This window comes from Dipodomys spectabilis, unplaced genomic scaffold, assembly GCF_019054845.1.
Source record: "Dipodomys spectabilis isolate Male_0828 unplaced genomic scaffold, ASM1905484v1 ptg000107l, whole genome shotgun sequence".
NCBI classification, from domain to species: domain Eukaryota; kingdom Metazoa; phylum Chordata; class Mammalia; order Rodentia; family Heteromyidae; genus Dipodomys; species Dipodomys spectabilis.
The window spans coordinates 3,498,101-3,524,640 of record NW_024870784.1 but is presented as its reverse complement, the minus strand read 5'-3'; the positions used below and the strand labels follow the sequence as shown (position 1 = coordinate 3,524,640).

General features: G+C 44.3%; 1 protein-coding gene across 4 annotated transcripts; it reads left to right on the top strand.

Annotated features, from left to right (window-relative positions):
* The first annotated feature begins 798 nt into the window (after positions 1-798).
* Setd4 (SET domain containing 4) lies at positions 799-17,946 on the top strand. Of its 4 annotated transcripts, none has more exons than XM_042687197.1 (11): positions 799-963; positions 2,010-2,119; positions 3,578-3,673; positions 5,764-5,801; positions 6,468-6,556; positions 8,489-8,918; positions 10,133-10,307; positions 12,707-12,788; positions 14,234-14,314; positions 16,872-16,995; positions 17,724-17,946. In XM_042687197.1, exons 2-11 carry the CDS (start codon positions 2,047-2,049, stop codon positions 17,856-17,858), a joined length of 1,323 nt encoding a protein of 440 aa, XP_042543131.1. In that variant the 5' UTR covers positions 799-963; positions 2,010-2,046; the 3' UTR covers positions 17,859-17,946. The 4 variants fall into 4 exon arrangements, with proteins under 4 accessions (XP_042543131.1, XP_042543132.1, XP_042543133.1 ...); XM_042687198.1 differs by lacking the exon at positions 799-963 and adding an exon at positions 1,073-1,091; XM_042687199.1 differs by lacking the exon at positions 799-963 and having other exon boundaries at positions 1,936-2,119; positions 5,770-5,801.
* The last annotated feature ends 8,594 nt before the right edge of the window (positions 17,947-26,540 follow it).

Below are 26,540 nucleotides of genomic sequence, written 5' to 3'. Positions count from 1 at the left end.
GGAGGCCGGGTGCAGGGGCGGGGCTGTCCCAGGACCCGGGTCCGCGCGGAAGGGGCTCCGCAGCCGGCTCCGGGAGCGCGTCAGCCCCCCTTCTCCGGTTCCCTCCTCCGCGCCCCGCCGGTCCCCGCCGGCTCCCGCCTTTCCCGCCCGGGCCGGCCGCTCCCGACGTGGAGGCGCTGGCTTAGGGCTCGGCCAATCCCGGGCTACTGCGCATGTGCGCTAGGGGTGGGACGGGCTGGGGCGCGAGGACGGCGCCGCCCGGCCAGTGACCACCAGGGGCTCCCAGTGCTCGGAGGGAGCCGCGGGCGCTCGCCCTCTCCTCGCCCTCCTCCTCCTCCTCCCACGGAGCGCGGCCGACGTCCCGAGCCGGGGGCCCGCTCACAGGACGCCCCGGGAGTGCGGAAGTGAGCCGGAAGTACTCCCGGTGAGGCTTCCGGCTTCCTGGGCGCGGTGGAGTCTGAGAGAACGGGGCTCCGCGGCCGCCTGGCGCGTCTGGCCCTTCGCCAGTTAGCGAGTGCCGCTGGCTCGGCGGCTCCGGGCCGGCGTGGAGGCGGCCCGGCCGGCACGCGGGGGCCGCGGCGGGAGCACCGGGCGCTGCGGGGAGGCGGGCCGGGCCGGGCCGCGGGAGGCCCCCGCGCCGCCTCGGCGCCGCCCCTGCGGGACCGAGCTCGGGGCGCCCCGGCCCCGCAGCACCTGGGCTCCAAGCTTGGCTAGGCCGGAGGTGAGCGCTCCGCGTCGTCGCGGGTGGCCCAGGCCTTGAATCCTCGCCACGCTGGAGGCTGAGTTACGGAGGACGGCCTTTTGAGACCAGTCCGGGAAGAAAAGTCCCAGAGACATCATCTCCGGCACAAAGCTGGGCTGGGGGAAGGCGCTGTGCCAGCCACGTGAACGGGTTCAAGCCCCAGTACCGCAGAATCCGCCCAGCCCCACACTGGGGACAGCGTTACCACACACACTGTCAACGTGGGTAATAGGCACAAGTCACTTTTGTGCTTATATATAAGCACCTAGCATCGCAGGATAGCAGAGTAACAACAAAAGCCCTTGTCTTGAATATGTTTCCAGATAAGCTGCTTTAAACCATTTATTATGTATACCGTGTTCAAAAGCAGACCCAAAAGGTCTGCAGGTTTTATATTTTTTACTAGTTTGTCATGGACATGTTGACATTTTAGCTTTTGCGTCTAATAATAGTATCTGCATTAATTCCTGTTCTAGTAGTTACGCTCTTACTTGTGTTGTGCTGGTGTATTTAATGGATTTCATTTTTATGCTTCTAAGGAAGAAGCATCTTGAAACCAGTAGCTACTTTGGATCTTAGGATCATTTCTGGGTGGTTTGCTCTCGGCTCTAGTTTCCAATCTGTTGCAAACACCCATTTAATTGTATTTAGCAATTTTGGAGTCTAAACCAGTCTGTAGCATGTTCAGAGGAGTTTGTTTTTTCCCAAAGTAGTCATGGATGATTGCATTTCATCATTACTGTCTATTTTAGCAAACAGTAAATTAAAAAAAAATATGGTTCAAACTTGAGCCACACCTCCAGCTTTCTGCTGGATAGTTTGGGCAGACTTCTGTAGACTTATTCTTTACCAAATTAGCTTCAAACCTCAATTTGCAGGATCTCAGCTTCCCGAGTAGTTAGCATTGATTACTGTTGTGAACTACTGGAGTCCAGCTTAAACTGTAAACTCTTACTTCAGTTGGTTCTTTAGTAGATGTTGATTAAGATCATGATGGGGAACTCACCCAAACATGTTTATGGAATCAGCTGTGAGAATTTTCATGATTAATCATCATTCAGTAGGACCCCAAAATGAAATCAGGCATTCTGAGTGATGCACATTGTTATTACAGCAGTCCTGATTTAGCTATGGGTACAAAGCCTTGGTGTACAAAAATCCCATAGAGAAAGGCTATCAAAATGTAAGTTTGCATACTCAAAGGTAAAAAGCTCAGTCTGGATTATTTAAAAACAAACAGTTAAGTAAATATTGCTATTCATTTCAGATCGAGCAGCCAGCTGCACAGAAACCACAGTTTTAACATGCCGAAGGGAAAGGGGAGAACAAGCAGAATCAGAAAGCGAAAACTCTTCAGAACTTCTGAAATGAGAGGAGGTAGAGTGCAATTTTTGTTTTTTGCATTAAATCAGTATTGTCTATTGTAAATGTCTTGTCTTTTTTTTTTTTTTTTTGGTCGGTTGTGGGGCTTGAACTCTGGCGGCGCTGTCCCGGCGCTCTTCAGCTCAAGGTGAGCACTCTACTGCTTGAGCCACAGCACCACTTCCGATTTTCTAGTGGTTTATTGGAGATAAGAGTCTCACAGACTTTTCTGCCTGGGTTAGCTTTGAACTGCGATCCTCAGATCTCAGCCTCCAGAGTAGCTAGGATGACAGGCGGGAGCCACCAGCACCCTACTTGTCTTGTATTTTTGAATTAGTTCCCAGGTGTTGGTTCTAAGGCTTATCATACATGACTTGCTTAGAATCTGTTTTATTTTAGTTCTTGGTTTAAGCTGTCGTAACCAGACACCATGGTCTGGGTGGGTAACTCATGCAAAATTGTGTTTCTCTTGTAGCTTTATGTGTCTTTTTTTTTTTTTTTTTTTAAACCAGGGCTGAGAACCGAACCCACGGCCTTGCGCGTGCCAGGCAGGCGCCCTTCCGCTGGGCTAAACCCCCAGCCCCAAAATTGTGTTTCTCAAGGTGGTAAAGACAGGAAATTTAAAGTTCAGGTGCTGGCAGATTTGGCTCTTGGGAGTGTGAGCTTTTACCTTGGCTTGCAGCTTTTCCACTGTGTTGACATGCCTAGGAATCTCTGTTGCACATCTCTTTTGGGGGGGTGAGTGCTGGGAATTGAACCCATGGCTTCATATGCTCTAAGCACATGCTGTCCCTTCTGGCTCTCCAGAACTTTTAACGTGAACAGATACTGGTTTCTTTTTTTTTTAGTCTATCATCCATCAGGGCAAGGCTAGCACTTTACTTTTGAACCATAGTTCTACTTCTGGTTTTCTAGTGGTTCACTGGATATGAGTCTTTTGGACTTTCCTGCCTGTGCTAGTTTTGAGCTGTGATCCTTAAATCTCAAACTCCTGAGTAGCTAGGATTATAGGTGTGAACCACCTGGCACAGATGTGGGATTTTTTTTGTCAAAGGCTTTTTCTGTATCTCTTGAGATGATCATGTGATTCTTATCTTTGGCTCTGTTAATGTGATGTATTACATGTATTGATTTACATATATTAAGCCAGCCTTGCATTTCTGAGATAAAACCCACTTGTAGAGTATAACTTTTGGATTAGTTGTTGAATTCTGTTAGCACGTATTTTTATTAAGGAGCTTTGTAGCTATGCTCATTGAAGAGATTGGAGTATAGTTCTTTTTTTTAAATTGGGTCCCTACATGGTTTTGGGATAGTGTAAGGCTGGTTTCATAAAATGTGTTTGATTGGTGATCCTTCCATTTCCATTTCATGGAAAAGTTTGAGAAGTACTTGTGTTAGTTTGTCTGAGCCACTGGCACCTGGCTTGATAAAGTGACTATAATCACTATTTTTCTTTCCTCTCTGGATTAGTGAATGAGAGCTACAGGTCTGAATTTATAGAGCTGAAGAAGTGGCTGAAAGCTCGGAAGTTCGAAGATACAAATTTAATACCTGCTCGTTTTCCAGGTAAGGATTGGCATTCAGCTCTCCCGACCTCAGATGGGAGCCCCCTGAGATGCAAGGCCGATTGTTGCAGTGGACTGTGTTTTCTTTGGGGCATGTTTATTGCTGTGGGTAGGGTGAACAATAGTTATTTGTACTTCATCTTGCTGCACAGATAAATGAAAGTGTCCTGTGGAGGCTATGACAAAATGATTAAATAAACCATTATCCCTCTGTACATCACCTTGACAATAAAATTAAATTAAAAAATGAGTAAATAAAATTTGAAAAAGAGAATGAAAATAGAAAACACAAAGGCCACAGATAAAAGTAACACATGGAAGACACATATAGAATCTTTCACATTTGTTACAGATGAGCTAGCTACAATTTTGACTTGTCTTTCAAAGAACCTACACAGTGTATTAGGATCAATGATTTGCATCTCAATGAGTGCTGTGTAAACTGTGTACTCAGCAGAATTGCAGGTTTTCCTGGACTCCCACCTGAAGAAAACCTACTCTGGGTCCTTGGCGGAAAGACACGTTGTGTGGTGACTCATTTTCTCATCAACATCCCCAAGGTGGTTTCATAGGATTTTTCACATCATACAGGCTGGTGGGATTATGTCAAGCCTCAGTAAGAATGGTTTTCAAGGCTGATGGATATTCCATCTGGCAAGTTGAGATTCTCTAGGGTGCTGTGGCTCTAGGAGCCAGAGGCTTCATCAAACATTGTCCCTCAGCTGGTCTGCATCTGTGCAGCTCCTGGGTTGGAGGAGGAGCTCTCTGGGTAGGCAGTTAATTATAGAGCTGTTGGCTTCCATAGTTCCCCAGCTGAGGTAGGTTAACATTCTCTCTGGGAACTGGAGAAGTCATGTGGAGGTTAGGTTGACATTTAGTTCTGAAATATGTCACAGAAGCTTGACAACTTGCTCTTGGTGTGTGCCTGCAAGCAAGCCCCCTGCCCCACCCATGGGTAAGTTGAAAGTAACCACCAGGTGAACCAAGGTGCATTGGGTCTGTTGTAGCACAGACTGGTTGACCATTGGTGCCCAGAAGTTCTCTGTCACAGGCTAGGCTGCAGACATTTTACTTTACCCAGACCTTAAAGCATCTACCACTGATTAATCCCTCTGGTGTTGGGGTACCTGTTATTCAGGTACCTATTAGGTAGTTTAACCTGCAGCAAAGATCTTCCTTTTACATCTCTTGAGATAAGTGATTTCCCATGTGTTCCACTGACCAATGGAGATGATGGGCATCAAGTTATTCCCTGTGAGTCAGGTACACCTGGTGACTTGGGTGCTAAAATGGTTGATTTGAATTGTCAGCCCGACTCAGTGTTGCTCTCCAAAACAGAGTTAATTGGTCATTGGAGAACGTTGTAGTTCTGAGTACTTGTGCCATAGTGAACTGTGGGGCCTGCTCAGGTAAATGAGGGAGGTTACTAAGTTGTTTGGAAACATGCTGCCAGGATCAGTAACAAGTGTGGAGTTGTGCAAGGTTGAGCACATGATTGCTGAGAGGTGTTCTTGTAGAATATGTTTGTGTAGTTACCTTTGTAAGACAATTAAGCATGAAGACCCTTTCTTCATGGCCTACTCTGGCTCCATTTGACTCCATTTTGGTTCTACACACTTTTCATAGGTGTATTTTCTGTTAGGTTCTTCCCTTCTCTGTGATTGGGAACCATATTGTTAGTCACAAACAAAACATTTAGCTTTGTCTTTAATGTGTCAGTAAAGTAAAATTATTCTCGTACATTATACTGTGTAGATCTACTCTTCACCCGTTTATCAGGGGAAAATAGTGTCAGGGCTTTCGCAGTACCTGAAGCCTTTAGCTTTCAGCCTTGAACCTTGCTTTAGTCTTCAAGAATTAAAATCCCCCAGGAGGTCAGAATAGCTTCCTGACTTTATCGGGTCTATGTCAAAGGCTGAGATACCCAGCCTCAGCTTTGGATAAATTTAAATAAATTTCAGCTTTGAAATTTATTCGTGTTTCATTCAAAAATGATTTCTAGAACTTTGAAGGTATGGTAGCCTTTACCCTTTTGTTTTTTTTTTTTTGTTTTGTTTTTGCTTTACCTTTTTTTTGTATTTGCTTTCCTAGGAACAGGAAGGGGGCTGATGAGCAAAATATCCCTGCAGGTGAGAACTTCACTTTTATCCCTGAAGTCCAGTATAGATTTGCTGCTTTGTTTTTGTGGTTCAGATCAAGTCACTTGATTGTAGTTCACACATACTAGCAATTTTCCACCTAATTGCTGTGTTTGATTAGGATTGTATCAAGGGTGACTAAGTTTGCAGCTTATAAAACCCAAATATCTAGCCAGGCACTGGTGGCCCATACTTGTAATCCTAGCTATACAGGAGTCTGAGATCTGAGGATCACAGTTCAAAGCCAGTGTGAGACTCTTACCTTCAAAAAGCCAAAAAGACTCTTATAACCAAAAAGCCTAAAATAGTGTTGTGACTCAAGTGGTAGAGCACAAAAAGCCCAGGGACAGTGCCCAGGCCTATAGTTCAAGCCCCAGGACATAAAATGAATGCATATGAACATAACTAATATCTAAGCCATGCTAAAACAACGTGGAAGTTTGTTTTGCTGTCATTTACACAAGCTTGGAGGAGGGCAGGCTTAGCACTGTCTGGCTCTGTTTGTCCCTGGATCTCCCCAAGGTCCTTGAAGCTTAAACAGCAGGAGGGAGCAAGGTGGGAGGAATGAAGGACAGACGTACATTTAAGGATGCTCCCACCCATGTCATTAGTCTGCATGGCTGCATGTTGTCTTACTCTTTACTTTTGTTTGGCTAGGAGGGACAGATGATTATTTCCTTGCCTGAGAGCTGCCTGCTCACCACGCACACAGTGATTCGAAGCTACTTAGGGCCGTACATTACCAAGTGAGTAACCACACCATCCACCTCTGGTGCCAGTGCCTCTGTCATTGGCAGACGTTGAATGTGGCACAGTTCATGAGGACCTAGCCCTGTGTCTAGCCAAGAAGTACCTGAAATGATTTGGAAGGCTTATTTTGTTCTAGGAAGTTTATTTTTAATTAATTGTAACTGCCTTTTTAATGTTTTTAATAGGCTCCTGAGATGTGAATGTGAAAATGGAGATGAAATGGAGAGTGTGTGTAAATCACAGGCGAGAGCCTTCACTTGTTAATACAAGCTATTACTCGCTAGCCTTCACTTGGTAATACAAGCTATTAACCATCATGGAAGGTCTTGGTAGACATTAGTCAGCTCACTTAAAGGCCTACTCTGTTGGACTTGGTAGAATTCTTCAATTGTGGAGAGGTTTGCATGAAGTAAAGAAGCTAGGTTTTTTTTTTTTTTTGTCGGTCATGGGGCTTGAACTCTGGGCTTGGGCGCTGTCCTTGCGCTCTTCAGCTCAAGGCGAGTGCGCTACTGCTTGAGCCACAGCGCCACTTCCGGTTTTCTTGTGCTTTATTGGAGATAAGAGTCTTCACAGACTTTCCTGCCCTGGCTGGCTTTGAACAGTGGTCCTCAGATCTCAGCCTCCTGAGTAGCTAGGGTTACAGGCGTGAGCCACCAGCGCCCAGCTAAGAAGCTAGTTTTAAGTGTAGAAGAGCTAGTAATGTATATATTGAGAACCAGTTTAGGGCTTGTGTTGTAATGTGTGTGAAGACAGAGTGAGTGAAATTCTCAGCAGATGCAATTCCAAAATTCTGAGGGTTGAAAGACTGGGCTGTTTCTTAACCTAATGTAAGCTTTCTAATCCACTTCCTTACCCCCTAACATCTTCAGATGCCTAAGTGGAGGCAAGTATGCTCTTAGGAATGTATTTTTTTGAATCATTCTGAAATTCTGAGTAGAATGTATTGGAGTAGAGGAGTCCGGACTTTGAAAAATTAATGATTTTTTTTTTTTTTTTTTGGTTGATTGTGGGGCTTGAACTCTGGGCCTGGGTGCTGTCCTTGAGCTCTTCAGTTCAAGGCAAGCACTCTACCACTTGAGCCACAGCCACTTCTGGTTTTCTGGTGGTTAATTGGAGATAAGAGTCTCAGGAATTTTCCTTGCCTGGGATGGCTTTGAACTGCAATCCTCAGATCTCATTCTTCTGAGTAGCTAAGATTACAGGTATGAGCCACTGGCGCCTAGTTAATGATGATTTTTTTTTTAAAGTCGATTTATGAGGCCTGGAGATATATATTAATAAATGTTAAAAATAAAACTATATAATTCATAGTATAATAAGAGCTTGAGACTTGCAACAAGTATATAATTAGCACGTGCAATTTCCAGGTCAAGTCAATACTATCTGGTGGAACTTTCAGTGATGACAAAGATGTTTTGGATTACATTGTCCAATATGGTAGCCAGCAGCTACAAATGCTTATAGAGGAGTTACAATGTGGCTTGTCTTTCTGAGGAATTGAGTTTTAAATATTATTTAATTATAAATTAAGCCTAAACAGTTAAATGAACCCAGTGGTCACCATGTTATGAGGTATAGATTAAAGTTTTTCCCACCAGTTTTTTTTGCTGTATTTTATATCCTTACACAGTGTAATGGACTTACAGCAAAAACTTTCTAACAGTTGGAGCAAAAGGGACTCATAAATACCCACAGGAGTTGCCTTGTCAGTCAGCTTTTCTGACACCTAACTGTGGCTTGTTGGGAGCACCTGTAATGGTGTGTGCTCCACAGAGGAAAACGTGTAAGAAAGAAGCAGCTCTCTTGGGTGCAGTAAGTAAACATAGTTGATGGTTTCAGTAGTGTCTCTGGCAGCAAAACAAACCACGGGGCTGTTTCTGCATTTCGGACAAAAGTTACTCCTTCAATCTGTCTTTTAATTTCACAAGGTGGAAGCCTTCCCCATCTCCTCTGCTGGCCCTGTGCACCTTTTTAGTTTCAGAAAAACATGCTGGGGACCGGTCTCTGTGGAAGCCCTACCTAGAGATTTTACCCAAGTCGTATACCTGCCCTGTCTGTTTGGAGCCAGAAGTGGTGGATCTTCTTCCCCAACCTTTGAAAGCAAAGGCCATAGAGCAGAGAGCCCATGTGCAGGAGTTCTTTGCTTCCTCCAGAGACTTTTTCTGTTCTCTGCAGCCTCTTTTTGTGGAGGCCATTGACAGCATCTTCAGCTACAGTGCCTTCCTGTGGGCCTGGTGCACTGTCAACACCAGAGCTGTGTACCTGAGGCCCAGGCTGCAGAAGTGCCTTTCCGCAGAGCCCGACACGTGTGCACTGGCTCCATACCTGGATTTGCTGAATCACAGCCCACATGTCCAGGTGAGAAGCCAACATGGGGATGTACACTTTATTTCCACAGGAGAATGCCACATGTATAATCTGGGACTTTGAGTAGTGAAACTGTAACAAGGTGTGAAGTAAATCAAACCCCACTGTCATTCCTAGCATACTTTTACTTTACCTTATGTCTCTGCTGGAGTCTATCCAGGCCTATGGAGTGCAGAGTTGCCTTTAGCTGCAACCAGTTGAGCAGAATCTTCCATTCTTCTTATTCCACCCAGACTAGAGAGGTCTCACATGCTTCCCTGTCCCTTCCTTATACTTGGTGGCATAGCTGAGTGTTTATCCTTCTTCTGATCAGTGATTGACATGTTTCTTCCCTGCTGACTTCTGAAGTCTTTGAGGTGAGGATATTACCTTGTTCTTTGTAACTCCAATATTTAGGGCAGTACCTGGCACAGACTTGCTGTTTAGTCTGGTTTTTATTGAATGGAGAGATTTTAGAATATTTGTGGAGAAAGGAGTATGGGAAATTGAGGAAGAATCCTGCTTTAGGAGACCAGACATCTCCACTTTCCCAACCGTTTTCTCATGTATCACATCTGGAGGAGATTATTTTCAGGAAGTGCTGGGGTACAGGCCAGACGTGGCGGGCAGAGAAGAGTCAGTCCACCCACTTAACCTATAAGGACAGTCCCTGGCCTGATGGTTGTTACTTTTATAGACAAGTGTACAGAGCCTGAGATCAGTTGAATATTTCTGTGGTTGAGGTTGATTTCTGTATTGAATGTCAGGGTGTGCAGCCCTGTAGGATGCTGTCATGGGACTCACCCAGTATGCAGTAGCCTGTTTTTATGCATTTATGTTGAAAACCAGGTTTTATAGACTACTGTAGGAAGATCACAATGGATAAACAGCAGCATGTCACTAAGAACTATCTTGATTGTGTTAAGGGATTACTGAAAAGCAACTTGTGACAAATACTACAGGACTAGGGTCGTCTAAAATATTTATCTGGTTCATTACAGCTAACTTCTGGTGTCACTGCCTGTGCTCTTCCCTAGGCTGGTACAAACCAGATTCTTGATCTTAGTTGTCCAGTGACCTGTCCCCAGGGCTCCTGCCCTCACCAAGGGGGTGAAGACAGGAGTGGATGTGAGCTTCACAGCTGCACCTCGCTTGTTAATACCATGACCTAATTATAGCCTGTAGTGTATACTGTAAAGAACAATTTCTGTCATTTTTTATTACAGGTACAAGCAGCGTTTAATGAGGAAACAGGTTCTTATGAAATTAGAGCGGCTTCACGTTACCGAAAACATGAGGAGGTGTATATCTGCTATGGTCCTCATGATAATCAGAGGCTGCTCCTGGAGTATGGCTTTGTTTCCCTCCACAATCCTCATGCCTGTGTTTATGTCTCAAGAGGTTGGAGTTAACTTTATTTTCATTAAGATAATAGGATGTTTTTCTCATTATGAGATACGGTTATTTTCTGGGTTATTTACTTTTTTTGTGCTGGTCTTGGGACTTGAACTCAGGGCCTGGGTCTTATCCCTGAGCTTTTTTGCTCAAGGCTAGCGTTTGTGCCACAGATCCCACTTCTGGTTTTTTTGTTTTTATTAATTAGAGATAAGAGTCTCATAGACTTTTCTGCCTGGGCTGGCCCTGAACTGTGATACTCAGATCTCAGCCACCTGAGTAGCTACGATTTTAGACATGAGCCACCAATACCTGACTATTTTCTATCCCCCTACCTGTAAAGTACACAAAGCCCCCTATGTGTCCATTTCCTGGAATTTGACAAATAGTACTTTAGATATTCAGAGATGCTTTTACAAAAAAATACAGTACATATCATTAACTCTCCTGGGTACAGCTCTTGCTGATTGTGTAATGTCACTGTTGAGGTAAAGACAGCAAAGCTGGAAGTGGTGCTGTGGCTCAAGTGGTAGAGTGCTAGCTTTGAGCTGAAGAGCTCAGAGACAGTGCCCAGGCCCAGAGTTCAAGCCCCACAACCTACAAAAAAAAAAAGAAAGAAAAAAAGGAAAGACAGCAAAGTTCTGATTAATGGTAAGGATGAGAAGACTCGGGAAGAATGAACTAGGGAGCGTAGGCAGGTGGGGGAAAACTGCTAAGATGGAAGACACTGAGTTGCTGTTGCTATCACTGATGATAAAATAGGAGAGTAAAGAATAAAAACTTAAGCTGGGCGCTGGTGGCTCATGCCTGTAATCTTAGCTACTCAGGAGGCTAAGATCTGAGGATGGCTGTTCAAAGCCAGCCCGGGCAGGAAAGTCCTTGAGACTCTTATCTCTAGTAAACCACTAGAAAACCGGAAGTGGTGCTGTGGCTTAAGTGGTAGAGCACTTGCCTTGAGCTGAAGAGTGCAAGGACAGGGCCCAAGCCCAGAGTTCAAGCCCCACGACTGACAAAAAAAAAAGAAAAAAAACTTATTAGCACTTCTACAAATCCATAGATACAAGCCTATCGTGTGAGCCTGTTTTAGAACTTAATGCCTGATGAAATGTTGATTTTATTCATGTGTGATCTAATGATCATGATTGATCTCATTACTATAAAGTAATAATGTAGCTATTAAATTTATGATATGCAAACTCTAATAGTAGTCAGTGGAAAATGAATTTTTCCCTCATGAAGCACAGAGAGGCAGCTTTGTAAGACAGGAGGAAATTTGTAGGGATTTTCCAGTTTAATTTGAGGTATATTTGTAAGCTCAAGTGAGTGTAGGACTCGGTTGAGGCGATACTTTCTCATCCTGTAGGCAGAATGATAATTGTATTTCTCAGAATGGACATTTCACAATCCTATTACTGTTGATGGTTTTCAAATAAAAGATGTCAAGTATATTAGTTTGAACAAAAATTAGATTAATAATAGCTACCTTTTTTTTTTTTTTGTCAGTCATGGGTCTTGAACTCTGGGTCTGGCCCTGTCCCTGAGCTTTTCAGCTCAAGGCTAGCGGTCTATCACTTGAGCCACATCGCCACTTCTGGTTTTCTGGTGGTACTTCTGGTTCTGTGGTGGTTTATTGGAGGTAAAAATCTCCTGAACTTTTCTGCCTGGCTGGCTTTCAATCACAATCCTCAGATCTCAGCCTCCTGAGTAGCTAGGATTACAGGCGTGAGCCACCAGTGCCTGGCTATTTTGGTTATTTGTATATTTGAAAAATGGAGTAGGTGCAGGACGTGCTTAATCATGAAGCAGTTGTCTAGCATGCTCAAGGCCTGGATTTGATGATCATTAGATCAGTGTCAAAAGAAGGAAGCGAGGGAGGGAGGGAAGGGAGGGAAAGAAAAGAAAAGGAGGCAGGAAGAGAGAAAAAAAATCTTTTATTCTGGCTTTGTCTTTTTTGCATATTCACTTTTATTGTTTTGTGGTTGTAATCACTCATGTCTGACTGCTTTGAATTCTAGTTGATAAAACTCAGTATTATGAACCTTTTCTCTTTCATTTCTACAGAGCCTGTTTTTTTGTATGTGTGGGTTATAGTTTTGCAATAGTGTTTTAAAGTCATAAATATTGAGGTTTGCTGCTTGGTTTACTTGGTGGTAGCCTGAGCTGGACTGGGGATGTTTTGTCGGATAGCCTTGGAATTCTTACAGCTTTTCTGGGATGACTAATGATCTTAGGGAATTGGACTTGAAGAGATTTCTTTTATGTGAATCAGGAGAAACTATTTTGCAGGTCTTGATTGCCAATAAGAGGTAAAGTACTTTGATCAAGAAGGGAGGGAAGACGTACTTGTGTCTGAATTAAATCCTAAATCTGTTGGATTTTGTATTCTTTTTTTTTTTTAAATACAGAAATACTTCTCAAATATCTTCCACAAATAGATAAGCAGATGAACAAAAAGATTTCCATTTTAGAGGATCATGGCTTTATGGAGTAAGTATTTCTCTTTTCCTTTTGAAATGATTCCTGCAGAGGCCAGAGGTCATGGTACAGTACTTCTGTAGTCTATAATCCCAGTTGCTAAGGATGTAGGAAGATTAGAAGGTCAAGGTCAACCTTGGCAGATGCTAGCCAGACAAACAAAAGGCTAGGTATGCGGCTCAAGTGGTACAGTACTAAAATGAGGAAGGCCTTGGGTTCAGTCCCCAGTGCTGCCCCCCCCCAATAAAATAAATAAAAAAGTAAGTAATTTCTTCTGGAAATTCTCATGGTATATTTGAGGGTTTTTTCTATCTGTTGGAGACATTCTTCATTATTAGCTGGCAGGGAGGTATTAGCATTGAGTTAAGCACTCAGTGTTGCAGAGATACAAGGAGAGTAAGACACTTAACAATCCTTATTTAGGAATATAAGATACAAACTTAAAATACTAAATTATTGTGCTTGAGCAGTTTGTGTATGTATTGAGGTAACCTGGGTGAGTGTGTCTGGGTCTGGTGGAATGGCATTGGAGCATGTCGGCCATGCTGGCCTGTAGGAGAACCTGTCACCTGACATCATGGGTCAGGGTCTTGGCTAGGTTCCAACCACATAGGATAGTCTGGGTTCAGAATGTTTCTTTTCCTGTTTTCTGGATAAAATCAGGTTTTATATAATCTAGCAGTAGAGGGAGAATAACCTGGTAATATTGGCTGCCACTTGTGTAATTCCCCAGGATATACTAAATTTTTCATTCTGTACATCATGGTAAATTATGCTGTGTATTCTGTTCTTGTAGCTCCTTCAATTGATTAAGAATAATGTTGTACTTTAGTAAAAAATGTGAAAAGAGACTTGTGTTACTGTCTTTATTCTTAAGTATTTGCATAATGTCCCCTCCCTTCTGAGTTAAACTCAGTCTCAAATTTGCTCAGCTTCCTTGTTTGCTTGGTGCTCTGTTACTTTTTTTTTTTTTTTGTCCGTTGTGGGGCCTGAGCTCTGGGCCTGAGCGTTGTCCCTCAGCTCTTCAGCACAAGGCTAGCACTCTACCACTTGAGCCACAGCGCCACTTGGGGCTTTTTCTGCTTATGTGGTGCTGAGGAATCGAACCCAGGGCTTTATGTGTGCAGGGCAAGCACTCTATCACTGAGCCACCTTCCCAGCCTGGTGTCTGTTACTTGAGCAATGCCTCCAGCCCTGCTTTTTGCTGACTGTTTTAGAGATGGAGTCTCACAGACTTTTCTGACCAGATTAGCCTTGAACCACAAAAATCTTTTGGATCTAAAATTATAGGCATGAATCATGGATGACTGACCTCTTTTTCCTTTTTGACAAAGATAATAGTTAATAATAATTTGTTACACTCCCCCCCCCCCCTTAAAAAATGTTTGGCTTTTTAGGCATTTGTAATGGCATGATGAAATAGGAAAAAAAATGAAAGATTTGTTTTTGTACTTTAGGAATTTGACATTTGGATGGGATGGACCATCTTGGAGATTACTCACAGCTCTTAAGTTGTTATGCCTGGAAGCTGAAAAGTTGTAAGTCCCACATGTGTTTGTTGCAGCTGTAGCTACAATCGAGACATAACTTTGTGTTCTGTATTTAACTCCTAAACTCTTTTGGAATTTTGTCTTTAGGATCATAATCAGGGTGACGATCTTGAGAATTTTTCAATGTCTACTCAGATATTACCCTTTGGTGACTTGATGCTTTTTGATCAGGGTAAATAAACTGTGTGCATTGGCACTGCTCAGGAAGGCTTTGGGGAGGTGGGTTTTTCTTGGGGTCAAGTTGAGCTCCTAACCAGGCCTCCCCACCCAGGTTTAACCCCTGCAGGTCCAGAAGCCCTGGGAGACCTCTGACTTCGCCATGGGAAAGGCGGGTGGATGAGCCTCTGGTGTGCACAGGCTCCTTACCCTTGAGCGAGCTTTCTTCCATCCTTTCAGTGGCTGCAGTCAGCACATTGGGCTGTGTTCCGTCCACCGCTTTTCTGGTCTTGGTCCCTGGTCAGGAGAGCGGCCATCCTGCTATACCCCAACTATGAAGGGGAACTTAGTTCTCCCAGTGGTTGGGATGACTAAGTGACTTCTAAATGTTTAGAAACAGCCCTGAGCAAGTGCTGGTGAGTGGTGGGTGCTCACTCAGTGTGTGGTGTGTGGTGCTGTGTATGATGTTTGCTGCTTTTCCTGTAGGGGTGTGGGAAGTCAAGTCTCCCTGGTCCCAACACCTGAAATACAGCCAACTCTTGGACAACATAGGTTTGAACTCTATAGGACCACATGGGTCTTAAAAAAAATCTGCTATACTGGAAACACTTCAGACAAACTAAAGCAGCCTAAAAATACTGAGAAACTTAAGTGAATCCATAAAATAGTGGCCTGCCATTCACTACCATATAAATATGGACATTTGTTACAAAAATTTTGTATTTATCAGAAGTTACATGAGTGCTTGCAGATTGCAGGTGGAGCCAAATTCATAGTCAAGGGAAATGGAAACAAATGTAACAATGTCGTGTTAATTAGCAGCAGTACATAGTGTCCTGCTGTAAGAACTTCAAGCTACCATTGTAGCTCTGCTGCATTGAATTGAGGTAGTGCCTAAATCTCAGGTGAGGCTCATCATTTATTGTTTACTAGAAAACTCAGGCACACTTGCTGACTGTCCAAAATAGGCGGCCAGTTAAGGCCAGTGACTACTCACAACCCTTTGTTGGCTATGTCTTCTTCCTGTCGCTTTCCTTTGTCTTGTCCCCTCTGTTCATCATGTCAGATCTCATTTTGTCTTGTGTGGTGGAACTGTGTTAGAACATAGAACACAGTCAGAACAAAGTGTGTTTTGGTCCTTTTGAGGCACCTCAGCCTAAAATTAAGTACAGCTACTGGTGTTTTCCAGAGGTCATCCCTAGGCCTCCTTTCCTCGTGGATTCACCTCTAAGTGTCTGAGTAGTTGGAAAGCTACTTGATAGGTGTTTGCATGCCAAATCTCCCACCTGCTCTCTACTTGGCTGGGTCTCTTAATCTCACTTTCTCTATTCTCAGTTTCTTAGCATTAATATGTGGAGAGCAATGTACAAATTGTGAAGATTAAATTAGATAATGGTTCTAGACCAGACCAGTGCTAGGACATAGTGATTTCCTGCTTTCTTTCACGAGAAGCCAGCTATTCCCTACAAGGTTACAGCCATCATCTCTGAGGGTCTTCATATCTGTTTCCTGTTGTGTTCTGTCAGATATTGGAATTGCTGACTGCTTTGTGTTTACCTCCATCCTCATGTTTCAGCATCCTTTACAATCTCATTCCTATTCCCTTTCTCCCTTCCCGTATGCTCTCCCTCCACAATCTGCCTCTCCATTGACACTCCCTGGCTACTGCTTCTCCTAAGTGAATTAGATTTGGCTTGGCCAAATGAGTCATACTGTGTTCTGCTTTGGCTCACTGGTGCCCACCCTAACACACTGACCCTCCCCCACCCTCCTGCTGTGGTCTTCAGAAAGTTGGATCCACCTGATCATAGTCCCACTGCTTCCCAATGTGGGTGGTGTCAAAGTGCAGTGACCTGCATGTAGAGAAAGGCTTGGCTGTCGACCCCTCCCGCCTTATGTAGGGCAGTTTGCTCTGTGAAATGTATTCCAGTTTCATCATTTAGAAAACTCCTTCTCCTTCCCTTTAGCTAAACCACACTGGAGTCTTCTGGCTGAGGTTATGGACTTGTCTTTAGTCTATCCTCTGTGTTATGCTTTTTTGTCAGTTCCTTCTGTTTCTGTCTTTTACTCTGTTGTCATAGCTGATGGTTTGAGGGCACTGACTTGTGTATCAGTCACAAGGTTGAGATGATAACAAGCTTTTTTCTTAGATGGCCAAGAGTAGCTACTTCCCTTGTATTTATTGTGGATTGCTCTGTCATTCCTGTTTTCTCTTCACTTCCACACAGAGGCTACAAGTGGCTGGAAGTTGTAGAGAGTCTGTATATGGAATGACTTTATGATTCTGGAATAAGAGATGAGTTTGTGTGCTATGTTACAGTGTCAAAGTGCTTTTGTCCTTTCAGAGTCTGCTGAAATGATTTGATTTCATGTGACATTTTGGTTCTAGTATGTGCTGGAAACAAGTACTTCTTGGAGAAATAATTTCATATATGAATGAGAGGAAAAGTTTGGAAGTGGCCCAGAAAATTTGCTGTTATTCCATAGAAGAGACTAATACTATGCTTCTAAAGGTGTGCATCTCTTTCTTAAAAAGATTTTAATTATGACTTACTTTGTATTTGGCATTGGAAGTAATGCATTTTACAAGGTTATAGTTACATGTCTTCAATAAATAGTCATCTTTATTATTAACGGCTAAAATACCTATACCTTTAAGTGATTTTTTCTTTTTAAGGACATGTAAAATTGTACATTTATTGTATACAATTTATATTGTGTGACTCAATAATTTGAGATACATGTGTGCATTTATATGTGTACATATGCCTACCTATGTGCACATACATACATGTAGATATTATGAAATAGCTTCATCAACTATCATGTGTTACCTTGCCTTTCTTTTATGAGGAGAATCTTTTAGATCTGCTTTCTTTTATGAATTTTTTTTATTGTGAAAATACCGTACAGAGGGGTTACAATTACATGGGCAAGGTAATGAGTACATTTCTTACCAAGCATTGTAGCCTCCTCCTTTGTTTCCCCTTCCCATCCCTTCCCATCTTCCACCCCCACCCCCCCAGATCTGCTTTCTTAGCAGCATTTGTATGTATTGTCTGAATTATGATGAACTATATAGGTCCTGTGATGGACAGTGGCTTCTGCTCTTTTATCTAGTTCAAATTTAGTGTTGTTTAGCTATCCCCTGATAATAGTAAGAGCCATATTGTTAATGGGTCATGGTAAATGCAACAATATATTTACTTTTTACTACAATAACATGGCAAAATACCTTTAGGTTTCTCGTTTGAAGACAGAAAAATTGTCTTTGGTCAGCCAGCTCACTTTGGTGGAAACACTGTGGATAGAAGAACTGAAGATTCTCCAGGCCTCTGCTGAAATCCTGAACAGATTACAATCTACCTTTGCCTGACTTCCTTGCAAAGCATTTGATCACCTCCTATGGTGGGTGTGGCTTGTTTTTAAACATGGATTGGATTAAACTGATTTATATGGAATCATTTGTTGTTGAATGGTTTCCATTAAACATTATTACATGCCCACTGCATTCATTGTGATTGTCCTACAAATACCTTCACCCTCCCCATTCTTGAACTCTGGGCCTGGGCACTGTCCCTGAGCTTCTTTTTGTTCAAGGCTAGAGCTCTACCACTTGAGCCACAGCTCCACTTCTGGATTTTTCAGTGAATAATTGGAGAAAAAAAGGCTCACAGACTTTTCTCTCCAGGCTGGCCTTGAACTGTGATCCTCAGCCTCCTGAGTAGCTAGGATGACAGGCATCAGCCACTGGTTCCTGACTCAGATACTTAACTTTTAAGCGTCTTGATGGGACAGAATGTTGGCCACTCCTGGACTAGGAAGGAATATCTGAGGGGGCTCTGGGTGTGAAGACGCAGGGGCACTTCTCTACAAACATTAAACAACAGTGGGGAAGGAAAAAGGAAGGCGACACTGAAGTGTTGGAGCGGGGAGGGAGGCTGTGAGGGAGCCAGGAGCCTGCCTGGATTCCACACGTGGTGTCACGCCATGCCCTGCTTTCTTACCTGATTTGGACTGCGGGTGAGAGGCTGTTCTTCTGAGATACTCTGATCCATGGGGATAACCGCAGTGGGTAGGTGGTGGCCTCAGGGAGCATGAGGCAGCCCTGGGCCTGCCTTGTGTTGGTGCACTGGTGCTGTTGATGAGCCTTCTGGGGGGCCCTTAGTTCCCCAGAGTTATTCATGGCCTCCGTATACCAAGGCCAGCTTGCTACTGAGTACTTGAGGAAGGACTAGCTTTGCTACACTGTTCTCTCAGTTTTGTTCTGCCTTCTTTCTGGGCTGGGCCTTTCCACTTGGGGAGCCCAGCTCCATCCAGCACAGCTGTGCCTTGGCAGGCTTGCCGGTCGGGACCTAAGGCCACAGTGATATGGCCTGCATCTTCTCTCTTGGTTTTAGTTTTTCTCTTTCCGATCCAGGGTGCAGTAAAGGGGGCATAGGCTCCAGAAGGCTTGAGCAGTCTGTGGCCTTTGGGAACTCTCAAGGTAAGTAATGGGGTTAGGATGCACAGAACTTTGATTTGGAGGGGTCTTAACCAGAGGATTTTCCAAGAGTCTGCTACCCAGAGTCCTTTTCATTTCCTGTGGTACTCCTCCCTCCCCAGCCGCTTCCTCATCGAGAAGCTCAAGAAATGGAATGGGAGCGGATTTTAAACTAACATTTTTCATTCTGACATCCTGAATGTAGTTTGTATTGGTCTTGGTTTTTAATAGCAGCTGTGTATTTCATGTCATGCTATACTAGTGAGCTGAATAGTGAACATTAAAACTTTCCGGATCATATGGTCTCTGAACCAACTCTACTACAAAGCAGCCTATGACCAAATTGCTTGTGTGCCAATAAAATGTTATGTACAGATAGGTGGTAGGCCACACTTTAACTTGTGCTATGCCAGAATGTCTTTATCTTGTCCCCTGCTGGGAGACCTTTAAGACCCAAATATTAATTCCTTTATGTGTTCAAAGTGAAAGCTTCCTTGAACATGAAAAACTTCACACACAGCATGTGGGTATGTAAGTTTACTTGTCCCATGTGTAGAAAAAAATAGTGACAAAAACTGCTATTAAAACACACTTTCAGATGCCTACTATTTTACTGTCTGATAGATCTACATTTATTCAAAGAGTGATTCAAGACTTTTAATTTGTATGCTAACTTAACATGAAATCATAGACCCTGGCAAAAAATCTGGCATCTTGTAGGCCAGTTTTTGGCCCTGAAGCTAAAACCACTGTTTCCTGGACACCCCTACCAGACAACATGTTCTTAGGGAACTGTGATCAAGGATCAGAACCTCTCCCACAGGCCAGCGTGTGGTGATTTTTACCACTAGCCCTGTTTTCTTATATTTAAGTCACCACCACCCTCCCACAGAATCTCCATGCATATATTTTCCTCCTGTTTGGCTTTCTCTTTGTTGGTGCCTTCTGCATGTCTTGCAGGGTAGCTGGGCACCAAGTTTATGGGTGGCTAGCTTCCAAATGCCTGAGGATACAGACACTGAGAAGTTCAGGATAACTGGAGGCATTCCTCACATCTAAAGACTCCAAGCTAAAAAGAGCAAGGGCCTTTTCTTAGACTGGAAGCTATAAGCGCTTTTGCCCCTTGGGTAGAAACTGGCAGTGACTAGCATGTCTGCTGCAGTTCTTGTGAGAAGGCCTTTCTCAACCAAACACCTGGATGCAGCCCTCTGGGACAGCAGAAGAGAATTTACTTTAGTCCTACCTGGTAAGTAGTATCTGTGTCCTGTGTGATATGTTAACGTTGGGGGGGATTTTTTTTTTTTTGTCCAGTCATGGGGCCTGAACTCTGGGCCTGGGCGCTGTCCCTCAGCTCTTCAGCTCAAGGCTAGTGCTCTACCACTTGAGCCATAGCGCCACTTCTGGCTTTTTTCTTTTTGCTTATATGGTGGTAAGGAATCGAATCCAGGGCCTCAGGCATGCAAGGCAAGCGCTCTACCACTGAGCCACCTTCCCAGCCCCTGGGGGCAGATTTTGTTCTGAAGGGAAGACCCTGTTGATACGTTGGTTGAGAGTCAGAACTTTATTAGGAACACCACCAGTTGAGTCCCTTGGCAAATGACTTCCTTTAAAAACCAGTTAAAATACATGTCAATTGAAGGGTACAAGATTAGGAGGGAGGAAGTGGGCTTGATGCACTTTCCCGCTGTTCTGCTAGTGTCTTCTCTCCACAGCATTGTCTCCCACAGAACAAGTCCTTCACATAGCAGCGCCAGAATACCACTTGGTGGGTATTCTATTGCTCTATTACTATTGTCGGTGTTGGAGAGAAAGTTTTGGTGGCTGAGGTGGTACAGTCTTGCATTTCAAAGTCCTGTCATGTTCTGTGTATCCTGGCCTGCCTTGGATAAGCAGACTCAACTTTAAAAAGAAGACAAGCCTTTTGGGGATGGGAAGGAAGGGACAGAGCAAGAGAATTACTAGTCACATTTTCCAGAAACAGACTGAGTGGGGACTGTGCCCTGGGCAAGGTAGGTACAAGTGAGTGCAGAGTGCATGAGTTGGAGTGGGGTGGGGTGTGATTTCCCCTAAAGGGCACATCAGAGCAGCCAGATTGCAGGAGCCCACCAGCCCAATCCACTGGAATGGAGTTCAGGATGGAGGAGTTCAAAGGAGCCCCAGGTGATTTCAAGCCATGCTGAATTCGTAAAACTCTGATGTGAGACTGTAGAGGAGGACCCCTCCTGTGTGTGTGTGTGTGTGTGTGTGTGTGTGTGTGTGTGTGTGTGTGTGTGTGTGTGTGTGTGTGTGTGTGTGTGCGCGCGCGTACATGTGAGTGCCAGGGACTGAGTGATATCCCTAAGCTTTCTCACCCAAGGCTGCCACTCTTATAACGTGAGCCACAGTTCCATGTCTGGCTTTTTGGTGGTGAATTGGAGAGAAGGAGTTTTACCAGTTTCCTGCCTGGGGCTGACTTTGAACCTTGATCCTCCGATCTCAGCCTCCTGAGTAACTGGGATTATAGGCAGGGGCCACCTGCTCCTGGCTGGTGGGTGCTTTTATGAAGTCTTGATGTGTAACCAACCTGACCCCAGGTCAGGTGTGTGATTTGACCTGAGAGGCATCAGCTGGAACAAGAGGCCCCTTGGTATAGCATCAGACAACAGGGGTGAAAGGGGCCCTTGGGATAACTACTGCCCCCCTATTTTGTGCTGGAAGCATGCTCTAGGCCATAGATTAAGGATCAGGGAAACCCCACCCCCCATGCTCTGTTTTAATTTGCTTTATTTTACTTTATAGTTTCAAATGGCCCCTCTCCTCTCAGACTATAAGATCCAGATCTTCCCTAAGGAGTTTCACCAGTGATATGAAAGCCAGAAAGCTGAAGTCAAGGCTATGGGAGGAGAAAGGGAAGGGGTAGATTCTGTTCAAAGACAGGGGCAGGGATCTACTGGCATAAGAGTCCTCCCTGGCCCTGCCCTCATTTAATTTTCAGAGTAGGCCCATGGGGTTGGCATTGCATCTTTTTACTAAACATAAAGACACTGACTTCCCCAAGCCATTAGCTGTGATTAGAACCCAGAAATGACTGCTGGGAGGTCAGTGATACTAATCCCTGCCTTTGAAGACAGTGTGGGTGTAGGCTGAGTACCATCACCTTAAGCCCATTGGTTTGTGGTGGTTTTGCAACCCAATGGGCAGCTTTTCTGGCTTCTCTGCTCAGAGAACTGTACTGCAGGGAGAAAGAAGACCTCCACAGTCTGTATGAGCCACGCTCTCTTCCTTCAGTATCACCTTGAATAGTACGGTGTCACTTTTATAGCCCTTGCCATCACCTTGAGAACCATAAAGGGCAATAGCTGCTATTCCAGGGCTGAAAATGGGTGTGGTCTGAAAGACAGACCTTTTCTCATTGCTTTGGCATCTGTCCTGGGCCGGGGGCTGATCTGTTGACCTTAGGGGTCCCCATCCCCTTGCGCAGATCAGGCAATTAGTATTTGACAACTTTCTCCTTAAGCCACGCAAATCGCTTAAAATCTGGGTATTATTTCCTACCTAGATTTAGAAGACAAGGCAAAGGTCAGGACTGGAAAGAGCCTGCTTAGCCGTTATTGTCATAGTAAGTAATTCCAGTTCAACTCTTGTCTTCATAACAAAGGGCATTTCTAAACTGCTGATGAAAATGAGTTCAGAATGTCCTGAAGAAAGCAGGAGACACCCCAGGGCAGCGAGGAACTAGGCCTTGAGACCTGTTCTGAGTAGCATCTCTGTCTCCCAAACCCTAGCTGTGCACAGGAGTCATGTGGAGCTTTGCATAGTCCTCAGGCTGGAGTTCTAAGGGGGTTTGACTTAGCTGGTCTTGGGTCTGCCAGGGCATTGGGATTGTAAAATTTCCTAGATCAGGCTATTTTGTGGTTCCGTCTCTGAACCTCAGGTATAGGAGCAAGCTGTCCTTTTCTCAACTGGAATATTCTGGTTTGAAAGACTTCAGTTACTATAGATTTTTAAGGCAGGCTGTAAAGTGTCAGTGATTTATAGATCTTTATTTTATTTTTACTTTTGGTCATGGAGCTTGAATTCTGGGCCTGGGTCTGGGTGCTGTCCCTGAGCTCTTCAGCTCAAGGCTAGTGCTTTACCACTTGAGCCACAGCACCACTTCTGGTTTTCTGAGTGGTTTATTGGAGATAAGTATCTCATGAAGTTTTCTGCCGAGGCTGGCTTTGAACCACGATTTTCAGATCTCAGCCTCCTGAGATTACAGGCATGAGCCACCAGCGCCCGGCTTATGGATTTTTTTTTTTTGTCGTTCGTGGGGCTTGAACTCTGGGCCCGGGCGTTGTCCCTCAGCTCTTCAGCTCAAGGCTAGTGCTCTACCATTTGAGCCACAGCACCACTTCCGGTTTTCTGGTGGTTTATTGGAGATAGGAGTCTCACGGTCTCTCCTGCCCGGGCTGACTTTGAACCGCAATCCTCAGATCTCAGCCTCCTGAGTAGCTAGGATTACAGGCGTGAGCCACCAGCGCCCGGTGGCTTATGGATTTTTTTAACTTGTACTAGTTCATGTATAGAGACAAATCTAGAGATCAAATGCTTTATCATTTGATTCAGCAGTTGCAGTTAAATATGTGCCTGCCTGTAACAGATGATCAATACATTTTTTTTCCCTTCAATAGTCTCCTTAAAAAAAACAACAGCCAGGTTTTAATGTTTGAATTGATGATGCCCAGATAGGTGAATCTCTAAATGAATCCTGGGACTTTGCAGTATCCATGAGCCACTTCCACCTTTGTACACTAGGTGTCAGGAGAGGACCGCTGAGAGAATGTTTTGAGTGTTGTACTGCAAGGTTCCTCTCTTCCCAATATCAGTAAGAGCACAAGGCCAGAGCCATTGCCCGTGTTTTACTGGGGTACAATGCAGGTGTCTACATTTTGTTTTGGGAAGTTGGATGTCCTTGCATGAGAAATGGCAGATAAACGTTAATTCAGGTTTTGAAGCCTGGGGAAGGGGCCTGGCCAGGTGGGGCAGGGGCAGCTTTGTGGCAGGTCTTGGCAGAAGAGAGGGATGAGATGGGGAGATGCAGGATGAACCCTGTCTGCCTGCAGACAAGCTATAAGTAAACAGATGTATTTAGACGTTTGGAAGGAAAGAGTTTCTCTTACCAGGTAGCAGATTTTAAATTCTAATTGATAGCAGGAATCTGAAAACAAAGGAAGAATTTCTTTTAAGAAGTTAAAATCAACCACCTATGCAAAGCCCTGCACCTTATATAGCTCATCTGTCAGATATTTCTAGAGTACGAACTATGCGTTTTGTGTAGAACTGGAAGAATCATTTCCATGGGGTGGGAGGGGCTCCCCATCCATTGTTAGTTGTGTGGGTTTGATCTGAGAACAGAGCTTCAAGGTGGGGTGAGTGTTTCTCAGGGTGTCTGTAGATGAGCCTGCCCTGCAGACCCCTTGTGTGGTCTGATTTGGTACCACATCACATTTGGAATGAGTTCTTCATTCTGCTGGACTTTCTCAGTGACTGTTACTCATTCTTACATCTTGGTGAACTGAGATCACAGACTGGGAAGCTCCTACCATGACTTTTCCCTCCAGGCTATCTCTTCCACCCTTTTCTGTTTTACTGAGTCAGTCTGGTTTTGTCTAGAAGAGAAGATTGTTTTCTCTATGGCACTGATCTGCAGAGGGCTAGCAATAGCGCTAGATGAGGTACTTATTGTAATGTTGAAGTTGTTTTAATTATCTTTAAGTAGTTGTACAAAGGAGATGCCATTTAACAAATCAGTTTATGAGTATGGTGCATCTTGATTTCTGTTACCCCCTTTCAGTACTCTCACCTCCCCTTCCTACCACCCCTTTCCTCACTCTTACTAATAGTGTAGAATATACACTGAATTCTGTTTTTGTTGTTGTTGTTGTTGATGTTGTTGGTTGTTGGGCTTGAACTCAGGTCCTGGGCGCTTTGTTTTTCCCCTCAAGGGTACCACTCTACCACTTTGAGCTACAGGTCCACTTCCATTTTTTCTGGTGGTTAACTGGAGATGAGAATCTCATGGATTTTCCTGCCCAGGCTAGTTACAAACAGCGATCCTCAGATCTCAGCTTCCTGAGTAGCTAGGATTACAGGCATGAGTCTCTGGTGTTCTGCTAAATAAATACAGTTTAAAAAAAAAACCCAAACCAAAAAAATGGTCATGTTTTAAGATGACTACATAAAATATATTATTAAGGCGAAAAGAAAAAAAAAGCCAGGTGCCTGTGGCTTGTATATGTAATTGTTGTTACTTAAAAGGCTGAGATCTGAGGATTGAGGTTTGAAGCTAGCCTAGCTAGGAACGTCCATGAGACTCTTATCCCTAATTAGCCACCAAAAAAGCCAGATGTGGGGCTGTGGTTCAAGTGTGTGAGTGTGTGAGTGCTATTCTTGGGTGAAAAAGCTAAGGGTTAGCACCATGGTCCAGGATTGGCATGCGTGTGCTCCTGCGTGCGCAAACACATACATACAAACACACACACACACACACACACACACACACACACACACACACACACACACACACACACACACACACAGGACTCCAGTGGGGCAGGGAAGGGTGGAGGCCTGGGTGTGGCAGTGGTGCTGGGGATCTGACAGGCTGCATCTTAGGCACTGTGGATTTGGGACAGAGGATCTCAGAAGAGGGCACTTCCGGAGCTCGGGAGCAGGTCAGAGTAGGCAGGTGCACTTGGAGCTCTGCCTGGGGCTCTCCTTCCCTTTCTTGTGGCTTTGGATCCTGCAGCTGGTTCTAACGTGTCACACATTGAGACAAGTGGAGCTGCTGGCAGCTGTGGGCGAGCTGGCCTGGCCTATCTCCCGACATTGTTACCACCCACTAGCTCACATCCCACAGAATGACTGCAGGCAGGTCTGGTGTCCCTTCCTTTGTTGATACACATTTTTCTTTCCTGGTATGAGGAAGAAAGAGCTGAATTCCTTTTATGGGACATGAAAACTGTCAAACAAACGTCACCTTAGCACTCGAGATCACGTGGGTTCATCACCAGCAGGAAGCGGCCTTCATCCTGAATGTGTAGCTTACAGTAAGTTCTCAGCAGACCAAGAAAAATCCCTTTTATCATGTTCTGGTTTTTTTCTTCCCACTGTTATATTTCACTTAAGCCATCACTCACACCCAAATGGTATTTGTCAGGAGTAATTGGACAATCCTGGAGGCTGTGTTCAAGGCTGCTTGAATGGAACATTCAAAGCCATTCTCCATGTGGAAAGAAAATACATTTGATCTTTAAAAAAAATATGATTTCTGTAGCCACGATACGTGTCTGGATTCTTGAGGAAAAATGCATGCAGGAAGTAGCCCTTCACAGTTAATTTACAGTTGCCTGAGAAGTAACTACAGCACATGAAAAGTCATTTGAAAAGCATGACCACGATTTATTTTTATTAGCTACCTAATAAACCTGCCAGCTTTGCAGGTTGTTCCATGTTGAATTATGACTTCAAACTTCACATTTCATGTGCATTTTCTGTAAAGATATGTGTTCTTCAGAATGCTGGCAGCCATCGATGAGGTGGTGTGGTGCACTC